Below are 20908 nucleotides of genomic sequence, written 5' to 3'. Positions count from 1 at the left end.
TAATGGAAAAATTTAGTCTTAGATTTTGCAGCAGCTTACAGCTGTACTTCAATTTTTGCTTCATGGACTTTTCAATTACTTCTTGTGCATTTGGTATAGCATCATTGGATCATTCAGGTTGGAAAAGACCTTTAAGATCATTGAGTCCAGCCACTAACCCAGCACTGCCAAGTCTGCCACTAAACCATGTCCCTAAGTGCCACATCTATGCGTCTTTTAAATAGTTCTAGGGACGGTGACTCAACCACTTCCCTGGGCAGCCTGTTCCAATGCTTGATAACCCTTCTGGTGAAATTTTTTCCCAAAATCTAATATAAAAGAAATTTCCTGATATCTAATCTAAACCTCCCCTGGTGCAACTTGAGGTCATTTCCTCTCATCACTTCTTACTTGGAATATCAAAATAAAGTTACAGAATAAGTGTCTGCTAGTTTTCATCATTTATTTGTCCACATGTTAAATGCTGTTTAATGTTTATATGTTCATTTATTAAGGGGTATTTCACTAATTTATTAATTTATTTTGTGTAAAGGGGGAACTGGTGGGGTCATGCTCCTTATAAACCCGGCCGCCCATGTTCCGCATGTCCTCCTAGTTTTGGAGGAGGTTGCAGAGAAAATCTTTGTTACAGAGGTATGTACTATTTCAACAGTACATCTATAAATGGGAAATGTAACCTTTCTTTTGCTTTCTTTCTGCATTATGCTTCAACATAGTGGGATAGAATATATTATGCATGTGCCCAAAGACCTGGTAGGGGCCCACTTTGCTGAGATGAAGGAGATCGTGTACCTGTGATACATGAGGCTGAGCCTCGCCAGAGGGAGTGGAGCGTACTGAACTCCTGCTGATTTGAGTGCTGTTTGAGGGCTTTTGGTACACAAAGATGTAGACTGTTGCCGTGTGCTATTTGTATGTCTTTCTGTAACTAGTGGACATCTACACAGTCATTTGTTTGTTGGGAAACATCTCAGTGACATATTCATGTGCTTTACTATAGGAACAATCAAGAACAAGACTAGAAGACATTATTAATTAAACAAAATGTCAGCTAGGATAATTATTAACTTATTACAATTTTTGTAATGCTATTCATGCTTCCAGCATTGACACACAGCATGTTATGAAGCTGCTATTTCTTTGTAGTTTTCTTTGTGTACAAGTAATTTTGCAATTTTTTTTAATAACTTTAGAAAGTTCATATGGACTGTAAAAGCGGCACGAGTGTGCCCAAATACCTTCCTTGTGGTTCTCGGTTAAGTAAGAAATGTAGATTCAGTCATGAATATTTCAAAATTATTTTCATTATGTTTGTATAAAAGGACCTCATTTTCAGATATGTTTTTCTGAAATCAGCTTCCTTAATTACCAGTTATCTGTGAACTTGGTAAAACACTTCCAGTGTATAATAGAAGTATCAGCTTTCTTCTGTTGGTTTTCTGATGTCATAAAGATACTAAACCAGTAATGTTAAGAGCAGTTTCATACCTCAGTTGCACTGCCTGTGCTAGAAAAAAAAAATCTACCTTTTGTCAGCATCAGAAACATACTTGAGATGTATTATTAATCTTGAAGTCTTCGTCTCATGAAGTACTGGAAAGTTTCCCTTGCTTTCTTGCTTTTATTCATCCACTATTTTATGAGAACAAAGCCATGTTACCAAAACATGGTAAAGGATTTACAGTCCACCAACACTGATTTTTTTTTTTTCTGAGATATTATATTTTTGCCCATTTTCTGAAACAGAGGATTCAGAAAGGCCTTATTCTCCCCACGAACCAGAAGAGGAAACCAATGAGATTGAACGGCAGCGATCCAAAGCCCAGGATGCAACGGCACAAAGTCGGCCAAGAACTCATTCACCTTCAGGCTCCACAGGCAGTGATGACAGTGAGAAAAATGAAGTAATAAGCACACAGCAAATGTGTAAGGAATTTACGTGATTTGCAAGTGGTCAACAAATTTTAATTATATAGTATCAAATTCATTGCAGTGAAATTGCTTTTTGCTTGTTTTAGCTCAGATTGTTTCATGTGAAGTAAGGCTAAGAGATCAGTGCAAAGGAACAACTTGCAATAGGTATGGTAAATTTTACAGTTGTCATTCTGAGATTATTCTAAAAGGCTATATTTGTATGTGAGCTGGAATTTTTCTCTTTTTGTAATCCCAGGATTTAAAACCAAGTTGTATTTTATTTTCTTAGGTATGAATGTCCTGCTGGCTGTTTGGATAGTAAAGCCAAAGTTATTGGCAGTGTACATTATGAAATGGTAAATGTTTTAAAATCAGATTTTATACCAAGAGAATGTTCAATAAAATGTCTTTTCCGTTGGAATACTAGTTAAAATCGTATTAAGAAGAGATTTTGAAGAAATCAGTATTCACCAAAAATAAAAGCTTACCCCAAATGTTTAAGATAGCATCAGATGATCTACATTTGAATCTGCTGTTCTGCATGTACTGTCTGAATGGACTTCATACTACTTACACATGCACAGCAGTAGAATTTTCATGTCCACATGTGAAGGTGTGACTTAAGGAGAAATACTGCAATTTGTGGATACACTCAGAAATTGTTTCAGTAAGGCAGGCCTACTTGTGTGAGCTTAATGCTAACTGAAAATATATTATTTTTTCTGTAGAACTGAAAAACAATATAGGAAGTAACAGCTACTGTAAACAAATAAACTGTAAATGAGTATAGTTTTATCTCTGAGCAAGGCAAAGTGGCGTTTTCTTTGTTTGAAATAATACCTATATAGACCACATCACACTTAATAGACTACCAAGTTTTTGATGACACATTGTAATTAAAACCTATTTTTTTTCCACAAATAGATTATATTGTAAAATTGTGACTTTGTCTAACATGGAATTGCTTTTCCTGCTCTTCTTTTCAGCAATCCAGTATTTGTAAAGCTGCCATACATTATGGCATCCTAGACAATGAAGGTGGTTGGGTTGACGTCACTAGGCAAGGAAGGAAAAATTACTTTATCAAGTCTTACAGAAATGGTGTTCAGTCAATTGGGTAAGTTTTCTTAAGATTAAAATTAATGGAATGTTTTTCACTTGATTCTTTTTATTTCACACAAAATATACCACAGAAATAACATTTTATTCATACTTCTGATCATAAAGAATATGAAAATTCTGTAACAATGCATGTGCATATGCAGGTATTGTATCCATTCTGAAACTTTACCCAGTGTTTAATGATGGACAGAAGAGTGGCACAGTAATGATTTGAAAGAAGGGGAAATAATTTACAAAATCACTTGGGCTTAGTAAGTAAAATTAAAAAAAATTAAAATAAGTAAATTAGTATTTTTAGTTAAATAATCTCAATATTTGGAGTATTCAATTAATTAATTTTTCAGTGTATATATTTATTGTGGAAAACTAGTGAATACTGGCACTGAAGTAGATTGTTGTACATGTTTTCAACAAAACTGGTAATATTTCCAGGATTGAACCATGGACACAGCAATCTATGACAGGTAACAGGGCAATAATCTTAGTTTGCGTTTGGAAGTGACCCACTCGTACTGTGCATACGAATAATATGAACCAAGTAGAAAATACACCTCTTCCTATATGTTTGATAGTTTCATCACAATTACACAATTTACATTATAATATTTTACGCCAATATTTTGTACAATTTCTGCATTGGCCAGTGATGGAATAATAGTGCATATTGTGGAAACTTCATGTGAAGGTTTGGATGCTTGCCCTAAGATTGGTATGTGATAACAGATCCAAATGCCTGTTGACATGCTAAAAGAAAAAAACATTAAAACAGTGCATAAAAGTGGAGAATACTTGACTGTTTCCATATGTAATTATTCAATGATAGAGCAACATCAATATTGATATGTTTGAATATAAGACTATATTAGTATTTTCAAATAAATGTGTTTTGCGGAGCTGTATGTTGCTGTCCTTATTTCTGTCTATATTTAGTATATTTATAATAGCAGTATGTGTGTAACAGTTAATGTAGGAGTAATACTGAACTGAAAGAACATAGAATTTTGCTGAGTGATGTATTTGGCTCAGGTGTGAACCCAAGGATAAAGAGATAGGTAATTGGTACAGGCTGTGTTCTCACTCTTTGCTGTGCATGCCACCTGCTACACCACTTGTCATAGTTTCTCTTTTCAGCAGATTTACCTAACCCAGAACAGAGAGAAACACTGACCAGGTAGACTAAATTCAATGAATCTGGGTAGCACTTAAGGCATTGATATCAATTTGTTCCTTTGGGTCATCTGATGATCTGACTGTGGTTTAAGTTACCCCTCCTAAAAATGAAGATGCAGACAAATATCTCTAAAGCCAGCTTTCTAACAAACATAGGAGTAGTTAAACTGTAGAAAGTTTTCGGACTAGAGGGAACTGATTTCCTGTCACTTGAAATCTCTGTGTTTCTGTGCCATATGAGACATAACTATGAGTGTCCAGTCTACAGAGTGTGTTTAGGACCTGTCTTCTGAGAATTGGAATTCAGAGTGAGGTATTAACACTTGGTTTTCTTACTATGGGCATGGGTAACTGTATCATTGCTGAACAGTAATGGCCGATGGGTTTGGTTTTGTGATTCAGAGGTTGTAAAAAAAAAAAAAAAGTTATGTTATAGAGAAAAGACTTAAAGGACCAAATCTATACCTTCCAATCTACAACCAATATTTGAAGAAACTCCTGTCAATTATGTGTGTGTGCAGGTGACATAATTGTTCATTAACATCGTATAGTATTTCGGACATCACCTTTCAGAGTGAATTTACAACATATTGTGATCAGACATCAGCTTCATAAGTCAGTCTATAAAAATCAAAGTCTTTGGGCTAAATAAAGATGATTTACCAAAGTTTCAATCTTCATAAGGTCCATCAATAAGGCTAAGGATACCTTGCAGCTACCTGACTCACCAGTGTCTAGATGGAGCCTTGCATAAACTACGTACCTATTGAATGAACAGATGAAATGCAGCGCATCTCACTCAAGTGCATATTGCAAAACAGAAAGACAGAAAATGGAATGTCAGTGCAACATACAGCAAACTTCCTAATCTTCAGCTCCTTTGATTTATAAACAAAATTGCTAATACAGATGTTTTTTCACCTGGTGCATTTTTGTCATGAGTAGGGAATAGGGAATAATTTCCTTGGATTTTTTTAAAATAGTAAATAACTTCATGAGTGCCAAAAGGATCATTGGCCTTTTTGTTACAGATGAAAAATGCTAGTCTCAGAGCCATATCCAATGAATTAAAAGAGGAGGAAAATAGGTGATAGAGAGGAATAAAATAGAAGAGTTGATCAATTGCAATGTAACAACAGAATGCATATACCTGACTTCATATAATAAGAAACGGATACATCTGGGTACCGTATGATTACCAAGAAACGCAGACTTTTACATGTTATACTGGCTTTTTAGTGATACTGGTCATAATTTAACATGGATACAAGATACAAAAGTGAAATAAATGAAATTTTTCAAAAAGGCTGCCAGGAGAAACTCTTTTCAGTGTTGGAGCTGTTTGTAGGAAGGAATCTTTAGGGGGAAGTGGATGATCTCTTCTGGTATGTGGATGCTTCTGAGCAAGCACAGGTTTTGGTTGCTGCATTTTGAGGGACAAATTGCATGATTTGTTCCTAACACACTTACTCCGTAGTGAATTTAATTACTGAAAGAGTTTACCACGCACACCTGTTTCTCAAACAGGTTCACTGGGACTGCAAAGTAAATGTGTCATTGCAATAGATTCACAGCTGGGGAGAGGGGATGCCGTGAGTAAAAATTTGATTGGGGATAACGCCTTGAGTTTATTTCTAGATTCTCTAATAAAAATTCGTGTAGCTAAAAGAAATCACTGAGAGATGTTATTTACTGATTATTTCTATTGTTTCTTCTTCAGAAAATACCAGTCTGCTAACTCCTTCACTGTGTCTAAAGTAACAGGTTAGCATTTGTTTCTTATAAACCCAGTACTACTTTGAGTTGTTTCTTCTCAATAGCACACATTTATTTGTTTCTGTTTTACTTTTCAGTTCAAGCTATCACCTGTGAAACAACAGTGGAACAACTTTGCCCATTTAAAAAACCAGCCTCACACTGTCCAAGGTAAAATTCTTTGACTTTTATTAATCTAAGGTGCTGCCATATTTCCTGTCAGTTACTAATTATCTGTAGTTGTCATTGATGAAGGTGACAGCAGTAGCTGGAAAAGTGAAGTGAGAAATGTTTTACTGGTATTTCAGTCTTTGATCTAAGTAGAAGGCCAGGTAGGTAAAGATGATCTACAGGCTTTTTCATTATGAGAATCTCACTTTCTTTTACCCATACAGATAGATCCCTTGGCAAATCTTAGTGAAATCATTGTTAGTTAGACTATAGACTATGAAGAAAAATGCATTTTTATTTTTCATTGTCCACTACTGTATGTATGCATCTTGGGCAAAATACACTTTATTTAAGTTTATTTACTAGTAAAACAGATACAATAAAAGAATATGGTACAGATAACTTTCGTATAAGTTATTGACTTGTTTTTTCTGGAGTTTTCTGGAATTCTGGAGGACAGAGTGAGCAAATACGTTTGCAAAAAAATTGAAGTATGTATGGTTAAGGTAAGGTAGGGTGTGGTCCGCAGGTCAGTTAACAGCTTTAAATATATGGGCCATTTCTCTGAAGCCTGCATTTTAACCCTTTGAAAGGAGCCTGTGCCACAATATTTTGAGGAAGGAAATTGGTAACAGTTCTTAAAACCATAGATGAGTCAAAGGTAAATACACTGCAGCATGATTTACCGCAAACTGAGCTGGAGATATCCACAAGATTACTTTCATAGCAATCCTACAGCCAATGCAGGAAGCAAGTACAAAGCCAGAACTGTTAGGAAAACATCCCTTCATGTAGCACTTGGGTCCGTGGACTTGTTTGGTGTTAGGTTATAACTTCTGGCTTTCTAGCTGGAAGATGTGAACTAAGCGAAGGAGTGGAATGCAGAAATGGATGGGAACAATCTCATACTTCTTTTTTTTCTCTCTTCATTATGAAAAAATAAAACTAGCTGTATTAAGAGAAAAAAAGGGTCTGTATTTAAGAAAATTTAAAAATGAAAATAAGGTTAAAAATGACTGATTAATTCTGATGCAGCAACATAACATCACAACAGCAGTGATTCATTCAAGATACTGTGCATGCTTTTAAATCTGAAAATGTAGTCTCGGGAGTTACAAGCAGTAGTCAGCTATGGTATTGATTGCACAACCTCATTTTTTCCTCTCATGCCCTAATCATAAATCAGCAGGTCTTCAAAAGGCCTCTTTGACATCTTGCTTCCTTCAGACAAAAGTCTCTTTCCTAGCTGCATCAGCCTGTTTGAATTACCCATCTGGTACAACTGTAGCATGCCCAAGTGGTGTGACATGCTGAGTATTGATTGGAACATGGATAGCATCCTGGACAAGAACGCTTGCCCAGGGCTGCCCCGTGTAGGGTGTCTTCAAAGCCATTAGGGCATGACCCATTTTATAAATGAAACGGCCCAGAGTAGACCTAGAGGTGACTGACACTTCTTCCTTGTAGCATATTGCAATTACCAAATAAGATGCTTGACACCTTCTATACTACTGTTAGCTTCCCACATGGTTTTCTGTGCATCTTGGAGCTGTAGCAGCCATGAATCACAGAGAGTTTTTCTCAAAGGCTAACAAAACGCAGTTGAATAAAGACAATCTGTTTCAGTGGCTTTCTGATCTCCTAGTATCAGCTAGGAATCTCATTACTTTCCAGAGTCTTTCATTTCAGCCACAGATGCCAAGTGCTGACCCTCACTGTAAGTTTCTAAATTGGCTTGCATCACCAGGTCATCAGGATCATAGCAGGTCCTCATTCAGATCTGCCTCCTGAGAAGGCATTCAGCTGTATGGTTTGTTCAGGGTGGTGTAGAAACAGATAATAATATGAGAGTAAAGAGTCTTTCTCACTGGCTTTTCCAGTGGTCTCACATTCATTGAACAAGAATACCATCTGCTTATCCGAAGGGAAGAAGACCAGACCTGTTGCAACAACTTACATCAGTAATGCTTTCACTCATTTTGTCAAAGCCTTAAAAACTGACAGCCTTTTAGTATCGGTATAGACTCATATGTATGCATCATCTACTTGATTTATACTCGATAATGCTGATGCTGAATATGATATAGTAATACTCTGATACCATTTTTCCTAACTGTGTGCGATTTATTTTTGATATTCCAGGGTGTATTGTCCTCACAACTGTATGCAGGCAAATCCGCACTATGCTCGTGTAATTGGAACACGAATTTATTCTGATGTAAGTATGGTAATTTACTTTGCATTATATCATGAAATACAAATTCTGTGAAAACCTATAACATATAGTAAGATATAATATAGATATCCAGTTTTTCTCTATATGCTGATGTTTTACAGTCTTTTGAAAAGTTCTTTTTCAGAGGCTCCCATTTAAATTAGTAGTACTCAGCTGCTAAAGATACAGAAAGTTATTTGAAAACTTGGTGAAAACTTCAATAGGCTCAGGGCCCATATTTTCAATTTTTTATCAAAATTCCCACAGATTTCTTCTGTATTCACAGTGTATTCTCATTTAAACCCTTGCTCTTTAGATCCTGATGCCACCATAACTTGTGACAGATTAAACTAAACAGAAAAAATTATTCTGAAAATAAATGTCCACAGTCTCTTTATTTTTGATATTTCTTATCTGTGTAGATAGCTAAATATTTGCAGCAGGATTTTGATATATTTGTGTAAAGTATCTCACATTGTCATATTATTTTAACAGACTGCTGTTGGGGTGGGGGGTGGTGTTGCTTTGTTTCCTAGTCAGCTTTCTTTTCCTGTCTTTTCTACATCATGTTTAGTTCTGAAGTGGGTAAAAAGGATGAAGAGAGAGTTCTTCTTTATCCTCTCCTTTGTCATCTCTCTATGGAGAAGCTAGGATGCTGGCAACCAGCTGGGTCAGATGACTGTTTTTACTACTTATCAGCACATGGAAATGTGTGAAAATAATACGCAAATATTTACTCATCATTATTTTGAAACTAACTAATACCCATCAGATTCCTTGAGTAACCTGTCCTGAAAATACTCTTGTCTGTAAGTAGTGTTGCATGTGTGAGAGGTACTTCCAGTTCAGGCAGGTAATTGATTTGTGCATGAGTTCTTCATGTGTCTAAGAAGGGCAGTGAAAATAGGTTCAATAGGTCCGTTTGGTGGAAGACAATTTTCTTTCAGTTCTACGATTGCAAGCAAAACCAACATTTCTCAGTGAGTTAGAAAAGACTTTTCTGTAGGAGAAAGAACAATTTCTGTTTAACTCACACGGGAGATCATCCCAGAATATGTATTTGCTTTGATTGGAGAAGTCCCAGATAACTTTAATTAATATTATAGGGCTATGCTTTAAAATTATTTTAGTTGTACCATCTCATTATTCATCTCCATTGTATAGAAATGTGTGCAGCCATACTGCTTTTAGGAAAAAATGGACATAAATACAGGTAAGAAACCAGGGATGGGAGTCTTCTTAGCAACTTCAGGTGCTGTCAGGGTAGGTATCTACTATCTACAACAGCATATAGTTGTAAAGGAGATAAATAGGCATCTGCAGAGTGGAATTCATTTGACCTTTTCAGTGTCCACCTCCGTATGAGATGAATTGCCTATACAGAGATGTCTATTCCTCTCCATTTCCTGCAGAAGGGTCCTAGGGCATCTAGCTCAGATGTAGACAGATATGTCCTACCTATATTTGTACAGATGTTCCCATCAATGGTATCAGCATTATGCGATTTTCTACAGTGTTCCTTTGATGCTAACCTTTAAATTATTTTATAACTAAGATACTTTAAATTGATATTTTCACTAAATAATAGGATTGGTTATTTTGTGCATTATAGTGTAGTTTCAGGTGAAGTATTTATAGAGAATAACCCCTTTTGCAATTTTTCATGTATTCACAGGCAAATTTTTTCATAGATACAGATAATTCATTTGGCTACTTCTCATAGCAAAATGTATTTGAAATTGCAGTTCATGATCTACTTGGCTGATTCCACAAATCAGATGGGGCTTTTGTGACATTGTGCAAATTCTTTCGTTTCCAGAATGCATATATATGTATATGGATGTATGCATATATGCACATGACTGTTTACTTGCACTATGGCTTAGGCCACTTCCATTCAGTAAATTAAGAAGATTTTGTAGAAATATTAAGAAGATTTTGTAGAAATATTAAGAAGAAAAAGCAAATAGCATTAATAGATGCCACTAATGCAAAAAATACATGTTTACAAAACCATTTTTGTAGTATTCATGAGAATCTAGTTAAACCGTTCCTCTTCTGGCTTTGATCTGATCAGACGTTCATTCTTAAACTCATTTCATATTTTACGGTGGTATCTTTTCCTCCCTGATCCTGAGAAAGGTTATTCTCTGGTTTATCAGTAGTGCCCCAGAATTTTTACTCTTTTTTTTCTTCCCATTCTTTTTTTCCTTTGATGTTGCAATGACTATCCCTAACTCAATTGAAACAAAACTCCCCATTATTTCATCCACCGTTCCTCCAGTCTGCTAGCTATTGTCTCTTTGTCTGTGGCAGATAAATCACAGCCATGGTTCATACAGCCAACATCTATAAACTTGTGTTTGTGTTCATGTAATACCCATCCCTCTGTGCTCTATACCTTCTATTTTTCAGTTGATCTCCTTTTGTTTCACTTGTCTTGTTGATGTCCTTTTGTTTCACTTGTCTTGAGGTAGATTGCAACAAAAGCATCTCTTATTCTGAGTTTATGGTACAATTAGTTTCTTTTCTGAAGAGAGCTATTATGGTGTGAATAAGAACTATAGTATGTGGTGTTCTCAGCAGAGAGAAATATAAATTACTCATTCTTTATATGGACCAAACGCATTGCTACCTTTATGCTTTGTCTCCCTGGTGGCCCCACTGCTGAGAGTTTCCACCTGGTAATGCTTTGTCTTCTTGGCAGACCAGGAAAAAAAGAAAGTTTCCTTCTACCTCGTGCTGAAGAGTTGGTTCCACCTTTCAACTTTGGTTTTGTCTAAAACTTTTTGAGTCTTATTTCTGGAATTTCAGAATCATGTGATATTGACAAAGCATTTTAACAATATATGTATTTTTAAAACACTTTCCAATATGACCTCATTTATGAAATAAAAATCTTCCCAAGAACTGAACCATGTCAGGACCAATGTGATTGTCTGAACTCTGTTGGAGATGATGTTGCAGTACCAGCCTGGACAGAGATTGTCCTTTGTTGCTGTTAGTCCCTGGCTTATCAAGGTACCAAAATAACAAACATTTTCGTAGAAGGAGAAGCTACGATAGTTCAGCTGAAAATTCGTTCACCTGCAGATTTTTTTGGTAACGTTTTATTTTAATGGACACACATTAGATGTGTATATGATAGAAGTTCTTAACTACATTCCAGTTGTCTTATAAGAATTTCTGAAGAGTTTAAGGTTTATATTTATCCTGTTGTTTTCACAGTAGGCAGCATTTTGCCAAAGACAATCTCTTACCGGTAGTGACTACATTATGGGTGTTGATTGAGCAATTCTAGAAAAAACCTGAGACTCCTTTTGGGGGCTAGAAAGGAACAAAGGTCTTTTATCTAAAGAATTTGATGGAGTTGTATAATTTCATGCCATGTGAGGACTTTGGCTATATTAATTTTTCCTTTCAGTAACCATATATGGAAATATATCCCTAATACTATAATATAATAATATAACCTAATTTAATGTATCCCTAATATCCCTAATACAATTCTGCAAAATTACTCATAATTTTCTGCTGTGGTAAAATATAAACAATGCAATGTAAAAAAGCTATTAAATAGTTCTATAATCCTGTGATGGTGAGGGAGAGACATTTGTGGTTAAAATGCCTTTGTAGAGTACTGCTGTGCTGTGGTAGATACTTGGTATTTTTCCGAGTAGCTGAAAAGGGAAAATAATTAAGCAACCTGGTATTCAGATCCTATGACCTGTTAAATAGTAATGAATTTTGGAGGGTTCAAAGCACAGCAAAAAGCAGGGTCATATAATGCTGTATGAAATGTTTATGTTAACTTAAAAATACTGCCTTATATATCCTTTGGAATGAGTTAATGAAAATTAAGAAACAAACACAAATCTCTGATGAAGACTTCCAGAAAGTGGCATAAGTCTGCTTATGTAAAATACTGATAATATGCTGAAATTTGTGATAGATCTGAGTGTTAAATCCTGTTCTGCTTAAATCAACAGGACGTTCACCTTAGCAGTTCAAGGAAGTGTGGTCAGAATGGCATAATATTATTAAGTATAGGAAATATTGTGGTATCAGTACTGGAATCTGATTTCATTTAGGTGAAGATTGCCAAGCCAATGAGAAGTTCTTGAAAGCTCAAAGCAGATAATACTTTATCAAAAAAATTATATTCCACATATATTGATAAAACTATATGCTTTTATTCATCTCTATTCTTACAAGCTAGTTCATAGTTAGGATTTTATACTCCTTTAATTGTTTATATATTTAAAAAGTATGCACATTTGTTCTCCAGTCTCATCTGGAAAACAGCATTAGAATATCAGGTTATTTTTCATCTGACAATAGCCTCTGGGTTGGCCTCATCAACCCCATTCTTCTGACCTCACCTTTTTCACATCTCCTGTATAAGCTTCTTGCCTTTAGCTTTAAAAACGTTTTGTGTTAGCCTAGCTATACTTCGTTGATCCAGAAACCAACTGTGGTATCAACCCTGTCAATGAACCCATCCTTTACTGGAGATAGTTTCCAACAAGTAGTCAGCCTCCTCTGTCAAAGTTTTCATCCTTTGACTTTTCCTTCCTTTTAAACTTGACTAGAAACTTCCAAATGACATTGGAACAACTAGTAATAGCTACCTTCAAATGTAATTATGAAGGTAACTACCTATCTCATGACGTACACAAAATGTAGCATTTTGTTTACTATTACAGAGGTGAAAAGCTTTGATATTTCTTTTCCCCAATTATACTTATAGCTTTTTTTTATGTCTCCAATGTGAACTGAAACAAAGTTGCTATATTATGTTACTAATAATTAATAGCGTTCTTCTAGTTCTTCACTGTAGTTAATTGCTTGTAAACCTCATCTTTTGTTTCTTTAGACTGTTATCCTGTATTGCAGAAGGTATTTTTCCCCCTGTATGTTTGAAATTGCACATGATGAGTCTGTTCTTGAGTTACTCTCATAGTGTGAGTACATAAAGGATGCTATAATTCTAAAAATAAGGGAACTGCTGGTGTTCAGGATATAATAAAAGTCTTTCAGCCTTGGAAGGAGGAGAAAAAGTACAGATGAACATAAATGACATCCCTTCTGGCATGTTCAAAAACTGCAGCCAGCAGTTTAAAAAAAAAACAAACCCTAAACCATCTTTGCAAAAGATTCTTTGCATAAACAATTTCAAATCTTTACTCCTAGGAATATTGTAACATTAAAAGACAAACTATAAACAGTGAAACTGGCAAGTTCTGTGCTTGGAATGAGAGTAGGAAAATCATTGCTATTTTAAATTTGTGATTTTATAATATTGAGATTACAGAATAACTATGGTAACAGATATAAATTATTCCCATTATAACTGGAAGAAATGCAATTCTTGTTTAAATAGTGGTCTGTGTGACCAGCTATTGATATTTCTGTTGGCTATGTCTTTAAGATTGGATGTGGAGAGACCTATTTCAGTGAAGACTTTTTCCACAAAACAAGTTGGCTGTAAGTGGAGATTCACTGTAGCTGGAAGTACATTTTGCTGTGCTGTGTATTGAAGATAAGGACCTACATTCTTGAGTGTCTAAGAAGTTTCATTCTTTTGGCGATTAATTTTTTAAATGCTGAAAGAATAGTAGATGACTGCAAGTTTACATCAATTATTTAGAAGAACATTATCAAGATTGTCACTGAGCAATCCTTCTGTGGATATTATTTATGCTACATAGGTTCATGAGAGGAATTAGTGGCCAGAGAATGTAGGTTTCGGTCAGATGAAACTGCTGTTAACTTCAGAGAGAATTTTCACAGGATCATAGAGTCATAGAATACTACGTTGAAAGGGACCTCAAGGATCATCTGGTCCAACCTTTCTAGGCAAAAGCATGGTCTAGACTAGATGGCCCAGCACCTTGTCCGGCTGAATCTTAAAAGTGTCCAGTGTTGGAGAATCCACTACTTCCCTGGGGAAATTATTTTAATGGCTGATTGTTAGTGTGAAAAATTTTCCTCTTGTGTTCTGTCGAAATCTCCCCAGGAGTAACTTGTACCCATTATCCCTCATCTTTCCTATGTGACTCCTTGTAAAAAGAGAGTCTCCATCTTTTTTGTAGCCACCCTTTAAATACTTAATTGTGGTAAGATCTCCCCTAAGCCGTCTTTTCTCAAAGCTGAACAAGTTCTCTCAGCCTTTCCTCATATGGCAGGTTCCCAGTCCTTTGATCATCTTTGTGGCCCTTCCCTGGACCCTCTTCAGCCTGTCTATGTCTTTTTTGTATATTGGGGACCAAAACTGAACACAGTATTCCAGCTGTGGCCTGACGACTGCTGAGCAGAGTGGGATAACGACTTCTTTATCTCTACTGGTGATGTCCTTGTTGATGAAACCCAGCATCCTGTCAGTTTTCTTCGCTGCAGCAGCACACTTCACTCCTATTGAGATTGTTGTCCACCAGGACCCCCAGGTCTCTATTCCAGAAAGCTGCATTGCATTCCAGCTGGGGAGATCCCAGTCAGTGCTGCACTCCTGGATTATGTTTTCCCAGGTGCAAGACCTTACACTTGTCCTTGTTGAACGTCATAAGGTTCTTGTTAGCTCACTCTTTCAGCCTTCCGGCAGGGTGGCTCTCCTTTCCAAAGTGTCTAATTCCTCACTCATTTTGGTATCATCAGCAAACTTCATCAGGGTACACTTGATCCCATCATCCAGATCACTTACAAAGATATTAAACAGCATTGGATTCAATATCAATCCCTGGGGGTCCCCACTTGTGGCAAGTTTCCAGTTTGAAGAGGAGCTGTTTACCACCACCCTCTGGGTGCAGGCAGCCATCCAGTTCCCCACCTGCTGCACAGACCACTTGTCTAGACCATAATGCGGCAGTTTCTCTAGGAGGAGGCTGTGGGAAACTGTTAGCGAAAGCCTTGGAGAAATCCAGGTAGACAATGTCCACCCCTCACCCTACATCAACTGAGCAGGTTACTTTGTCATAGAAGGTGGTCAGGTTTGTCAAGCATGATTTGCCCTTGGTGAATCCATGCTGACTTTTCCCAATCACACGCTGCATTTGATTTGTGATAGCCCCCAAGAGGATTTGTTGCGTAACTTTCCCAGGGTCTGAAGTAAGACTGATGGTTCTGTAATTTCCTGGATCCTCCATTAAGCCTTTCTTGTAGACGGGAGTGATATTAGCTTTCTTCCTGTCATCTGGTATGTCCCCCTGATCTTTGTGACTTCTCAAAGATTATGGAGAGCGGCCTCACGATGATAGCGGTTAGCTCTCTTAACACCCTCTGGTGGATATTGTCAGGGCTCATCGATTGGTAGCGGTCAAACTCCTTTAATAGTTCACATGCCAACTCCTCCTTCATTGACAGTGAGTCTGTGTTTGTGTCTACCTGGATTTTTGTTCTTTAAGGCCTGGGGTCTAACAGTGCTGTGTAATTTTGGCTGTGTAAAGTCTATGGAATTAGATCTTGATTTAAAAATTCTTCTTTTGAAGCAATTGGAGAGTCTTCACCTTCTGACTCTATTTCCTCACTCAGAGTGGAGGAGCTAAAGCCATTAGTCTGCCATTAATCATCTGTCATATCCAGGGAATGATTTTAGACCTCTGTCTCCTGTTTGATGCTCACATTATGCCTTTAATCTAATTAGCTTTTAGTATTTGCCATGCCTGGATAGGAAATTGTGATGTTCCCTTTGAACGTGGATCATTTCACTGCTGTTTGAGGTCTTGCACCTAGAGATGGAAGTACTGCATCTATCCCTCATCTTTGGGGTAGGACATCATCCTAGAAATGTATGAGTGCATGTGCCTTTGCTGTTCTACAGTTCCCCTGTTTGGCTCTGGCTGGAGATTGAACTGAATCTCCTGATCTATAATTGACTAAAGTTTGGGTTTTACTACCTCTGCTTTTGAAGTGAAGGCTGATAGAGCCTTTCATTTTGAAAGGCTCAAGAATTCAAACAGGTTCTTTGACCTGAAATAACCTGAAATAAATAATTTTGGGGTCATGGCGCAGGAGATCTTTGAAGAGGTGGTGTCTGTATTCCTATAGAGTGGCCTAATTCCTATGAAAAGAATTCAAATACTGTAAGATTAATAAAACTAGTCATGCGTTAAATATAATTACTGTATGTTTTCTAGAACTTGGTTCAAATGTCTGTATTAGTTTTCTTTTAAACAATTTTGAAATGAAAGGATGAATGAAAACTAATCTTTTCCTTGTTCTTTCTTAGATATCCAGTATCTGCCGGGCAGCAGTACATGCTGGTGTAGTCCGCAACCAGGGTGGTTATGTTGATGTCATGCCAGTAGACAAAAGGAAGGTGTACATTGCTTCCTTTCAAAATGGGATATACTCAGAAAGGTACAGAGCCCAATTTCAAAGATTACACCCTTCACCTCTAATAAGATTTACAGTGCCTTGCACTGTGTCTGTTTGTACCTGGGGCAGTGCTAGAAGCCAAACAAATAGACCAATATATATGGGTGATTTACAGAGCTTGTGTAACAGCTGTGGTGACTTTGGAGAAGCTGTGGTACCAGAGCTGCCTGCCTCCTCTAAGCTCATAAATCATTACTCTAAAAAGCTGCTTATGAAATAAAATAACTCTCTTGTTTACTTTGCTGGTTCTGTTGCAACTAACACAATATTTGATAAGAAAATTCCCTTTGCTTTCTTTGGGATTTTTTAAAAATTACATTATTGATTTATTCCGTCCAAGTGAGAGGTTCTGCAATATGCGGGTACTTGTAGCTGGTGCAGGTTCATTGGTTCATGATGAAATGTTCATTACTGATTGACAAGATATCAAGCCAGTGAACCTGGATCATAAATAGTGTTCACAAACTTGAAAATTCACAACTGTTAAAACATATTTTTAAAATTTTTTTAATGGTTTGATTTTTTAAACTTTTTCTGAAAGACATGGATATGCTTTGAAATTTCATTTAGCTGTATTCAGTGTATTCATGTGTTCTATGATGATAACAAATGGCTGAATGTTGCAGATTAAATTTAATCCCTGAAAGAATTCTCCAGGTTCTAAAGGAAGAAGGAAAAATTACCTTAAAAAAATCTTGTTCCAGTCTTTTAGTCCTGCAAATGTTTGTTACCTCTAAAACCATAGGCTTTTCAATAAATTTGACTGGGAAAAACCTCCAAAAGTTTCTGTAGGGAACTTGGAAGTAGGAAAAGTTAGAGTATTTTTTTCTTATTTTTAATTAGGCGTGGGGGTATGTCTTGCCTCTTTCCTTCAAACCTTTCAACATACCTGGAAACTTGTAAAATACAGATTTCCTTTGCTTAGTGGATGGATTAATTTACATATTCTTTTGGCCTTTCCCCATGACCACCCAGTTTCTTCAGAAAGAGTGCTTCCTGACTGATACTTTTGTTCCCCATATAGATCTGCTCACTGACTAGAGGTAGAACCAGGAAGAGTGTTGAAAATGTAATCATTATTTCTCTTTTACCGTGGTAAAGTATGGAAGGACAGCAGTCTGGAAAAGAGTCCCATGCAAGTTATCTGTGAAGCAGATGACCAGTTGTAGCGCCATCGTAGGCAACCTGCTTCATTGTGCCCACCCTTAATTTCACCTCCACGTCCCTTTCCTTCCCAGATACGCCTCAGGCAGGGTTTGCAAAAGAGAAGACAATGGGGCCATTAAATATGACATCCTAGTGCAGTTCATAAGACAAAAATATTTATTCTAACAAAATTTCATTGCAGTTGGGTATTTTTGTTTCATTTCTTTTGAAGCCAGATATTGATCCATTCAGAAAGCATTTCCTCTGTTTTTGTAAAATACGAATTCTCTTTAGAAATCTATTCATTAGCATACAAGCAACTAACAAACAAGTGATCTGCTGTGCGTGCAAGTTCTGTCCAAATATAGTTATTAGAAGAGCGAGCATAAGATGCATGCTTTCTCTTTTTCCTAAAAACTTTTTCTACTATTTTGCTTCAACAGAGCTTTCTTCTTTAAACCAGAATCCCTCATCACAAAGGATTACTTGATTTTTTTTATTGTATGATATGTTCCTAATAAGCTGCTTGGAAGAAAAATTGATCTGAAGTTTTATGTAATTTTTATTTCTAACAGTTTTTTTTAAAAAAAAAGTCTAGTTAGTTATGAGTAGACACAAGAAATGTTGCAGGATCCTAGAATTGTGTTTAACAGTTCAAAGAAGTTGTCATTGGACTGTTGCAGCCTTAAAAATAACATCAAGAATGTTTTTATGTTTCAGTTTACAGAATCCTCCAGGAAGCAAGGCATTCAGAGTATTTGCTGTTGTTTGAGTCTAGCAAGTAAAATGTAAAACAGGCAAGTGAAACGATAGCACTTGGAAGAGAATAATAAAGGCCATTTCTTATAATTCCTAAAATGTGTATAAAGCTGTAACATTACTGTACAGAAGATGTATACTGCTTTCCACCAAAAAGTTTAAATTACATATATATCTTAATGAAAAAATCTGTAAAAGTAAACATGGGAGAAAAATTCATTTGAAAATCTATAATGATATATAACAGTATTTTGAATCCTGTGTTAAATATTGCTATATTTTCTTAGCAGTTACTCCTATACAGTTAATTCAAAGCTCATAAATGTTCTTTGTTTTCTTCATCTGAATATGTTATTGTATGGTGCTTTATATATGCCACTAACAGTAACCTTAAAACTAGACCATAGGGAGGCCTGGATTTTTATTTCCAGTGTACATAAAAGAAGCCATCCTAATAATTCAATAAAATAAATCATGCCTTAAAGTGAAATTACAATAGATATAACTTCTTGATGATTTGCAGTAGCATTAGCCATGCAAGCATAAATTAAGAGCTAGACTGTTTTTAATTTCATACTAATCATAACACGTACAAATACATATTTTGAAATAAAATAGAAAATTTAAAATATAGGGAAGTCCTGAGTCATATTAGCATGTTTTCCTCTAATTTAAGAGACTGGGCAATTTATGTTTATTATTTCTTAAATATGTTGATGAAATGTTTATTGGATGCTGCTAAGCTCTTTAGTTCGAATAACCAATTCATTATGGCCTAGTCCTTCACAGATATCCAGCTGTCTTGGGATGGGTGAGTGAGAGATAGACGTATGTAACTTTGAAGGGTCTGATAAAATTTTTGTATTGAGTAGTGGAGTAACCTGAAATTAAGGAATAAGCCATCAGTTCTGCAATGTAATTCTGCACATACTCATGCTTTATTTTTGCCATGTGACTCCTTCAATTTACCTAAATTGGTTTTCAGCAAAAGTGTAGACTTGTAAACATACATAAAAATTTGCAAGCTTGAGACCTTAAGCTGTACATGGTATCCATATACTATACATCAATTACATTAATATGAGGGTAAATGTTTAAAAAAAACCTTAAAGAAAATGGTAACAAAGGTTAACTTTGCTCCTCATGACCTGGCAAATACTCCTGCAGGCCAGGAAGTATAGTGGTACGGAGCCCAGTGACAAGTATGTCATTTGTTGCTTCACTATTTTTAAAAATTCATTTATGGTGAACAGCCTTGTGCATTAATTTTACCATATTATGGTATATGAAGAACATGTAGTGGTGATACTATGTTTCTTTCTATGAAAAGTGTATTGGTGCTTTAAGACTGAAAAGCTGTTAAAACTTTATTTTTGGTATATTTTGTTTCTGTTGTTGAATTTATTTCCTTCCAACTTGTAAACTTACTTGTATTCTTCATATTTCAGAATACTCTATTCTTCCTTCCATTTTGCTACATGTACTACCTCATGTAGTTAGGCAAGCTTTGTTAGTTTTTTTAATCTGTTTTGAATAAAATTAATTTACATCGTAAGAGTACCTTTGACAGCCTTTATTTTTTAATTGTTTGCCCTGCCTCAAGAAGACAAAAATAACAGCCACACAAAATTTCCATTTGTTTTGGTTTTTTTTTTTTTTTTCTTACTGACCTAAACATTGCAAGTGTAGAACCAAGCAGTAGACAATAGTCTGAGGTCTAAAAGCTGTAAAGGCAATTAAAGCACACAGCTTCCATTAATTGCTTTGGGAGTTTTATGAATAAATCTTATGGTCTTTTTTTTTAAGTTCTGACCAGGGTCTTTGGGAACAGATTGCTGCCTCATTTTAATGGGGCATTCTGTGTCAGGAAGTGATTGCAAAACAGCCACTACCTTTTATTCAGTACAACTCTTTGCTGTTGTGATAAATGTGTTCTAGTGTGAACGTTCCTAGCTACATTTGTTGGAAACAAGCAGATTTTTGTATTACACATTCTTTTTTTCACTCATAAGACTAATGGCCAACTTGGGAGTGCCATTTGGGAAATCTTTTTAATTGATGAGGGAGACAAAGAGTGTTTGATGTATAACCCCTTTTTTTGCAGGTGGTGGCAGGGGCCATTGAAAGAAGCTTTATATAGATTTTGCAAATACCAGCATTAACCATTTTTCAGAGTTGAAACCAAAGTGCAAATAGAATTTGACTGTGATGCGTCTCCAAGTCACTTAAAGGCTTGAGATGGACTTGCACCGCCTTTCCTTAAAAGCACCAAAACAGCAGCAC

General features: G+C 36.0%; 1 protein-coding gene across 3 annotated transcripts in view; it reads left to right on the top strand.

Annotated features, from left to right (window-relative positions):
• The window catches only part of CRISPLD1 (cysteine rich secretory protein LCCL domain containing 1), a 46118-nt gene extending 25938 nt beyond the window's left edge, over positions 1–20180 (top strand). For 2 of the 3 annotated variants that reach the window (XM_055800004.1, XM_005229892.4), the window contains 10 exons: positions 533–633; positions 1747–1926; positions 2019–2079; positions 2204–2270; positions 2901–3031; positions 5927–5970; positions 6060–6132; positions 8275–8350; positions 16572–16702; positions 18587–20180. In XM_055800004.1, coding sequence (XP_055655979.1) covers positions 533–633; positions 1747–1926; positions 2019–2079; positions 2204–2270; positions 2901–3031; positions 5927–5970; positions 6060–6132; positions 8275–8350; positions 16572–16702; positions 18587–18638 — 916 coding nt within the window. In that variant the 3' untranslated portion in view covers positions 18639–20180. Of the gene's footprint in view, positions 1–532; positions 634–1746; positions 1927–2018; positions 2080–2203; positions 2271–2900; positions 3032–5926; positions 5971–6059; positions 6133–8274; positions 8351–16571; positions 16957–18586 lie in introns of those variants that run through there. The other variant, XM_027792082.2, reaches the window with a different exon arrangement.
• Positions 20181–20908: the final 728 nt, after the last annotated feature.

This window comes from Falco peregrinus, chromosome 3 (assembly GCF_023634155.1).
Source record: "Falco peregrinus isolate bFalPer1 chromosome 3, bFalPer1.pri, whole genome shotgun sequence".
Lineage (NCBI taxonomy): Eukaryota > Metazoa > Chordata > Aves > Falconiformes > Falconidae > Falco > Falco peregrinus.
Note: the sequence above shows the minus strand (reverse complement) of the source record. Positions and strands in the feature narration are given on the sequence as shown.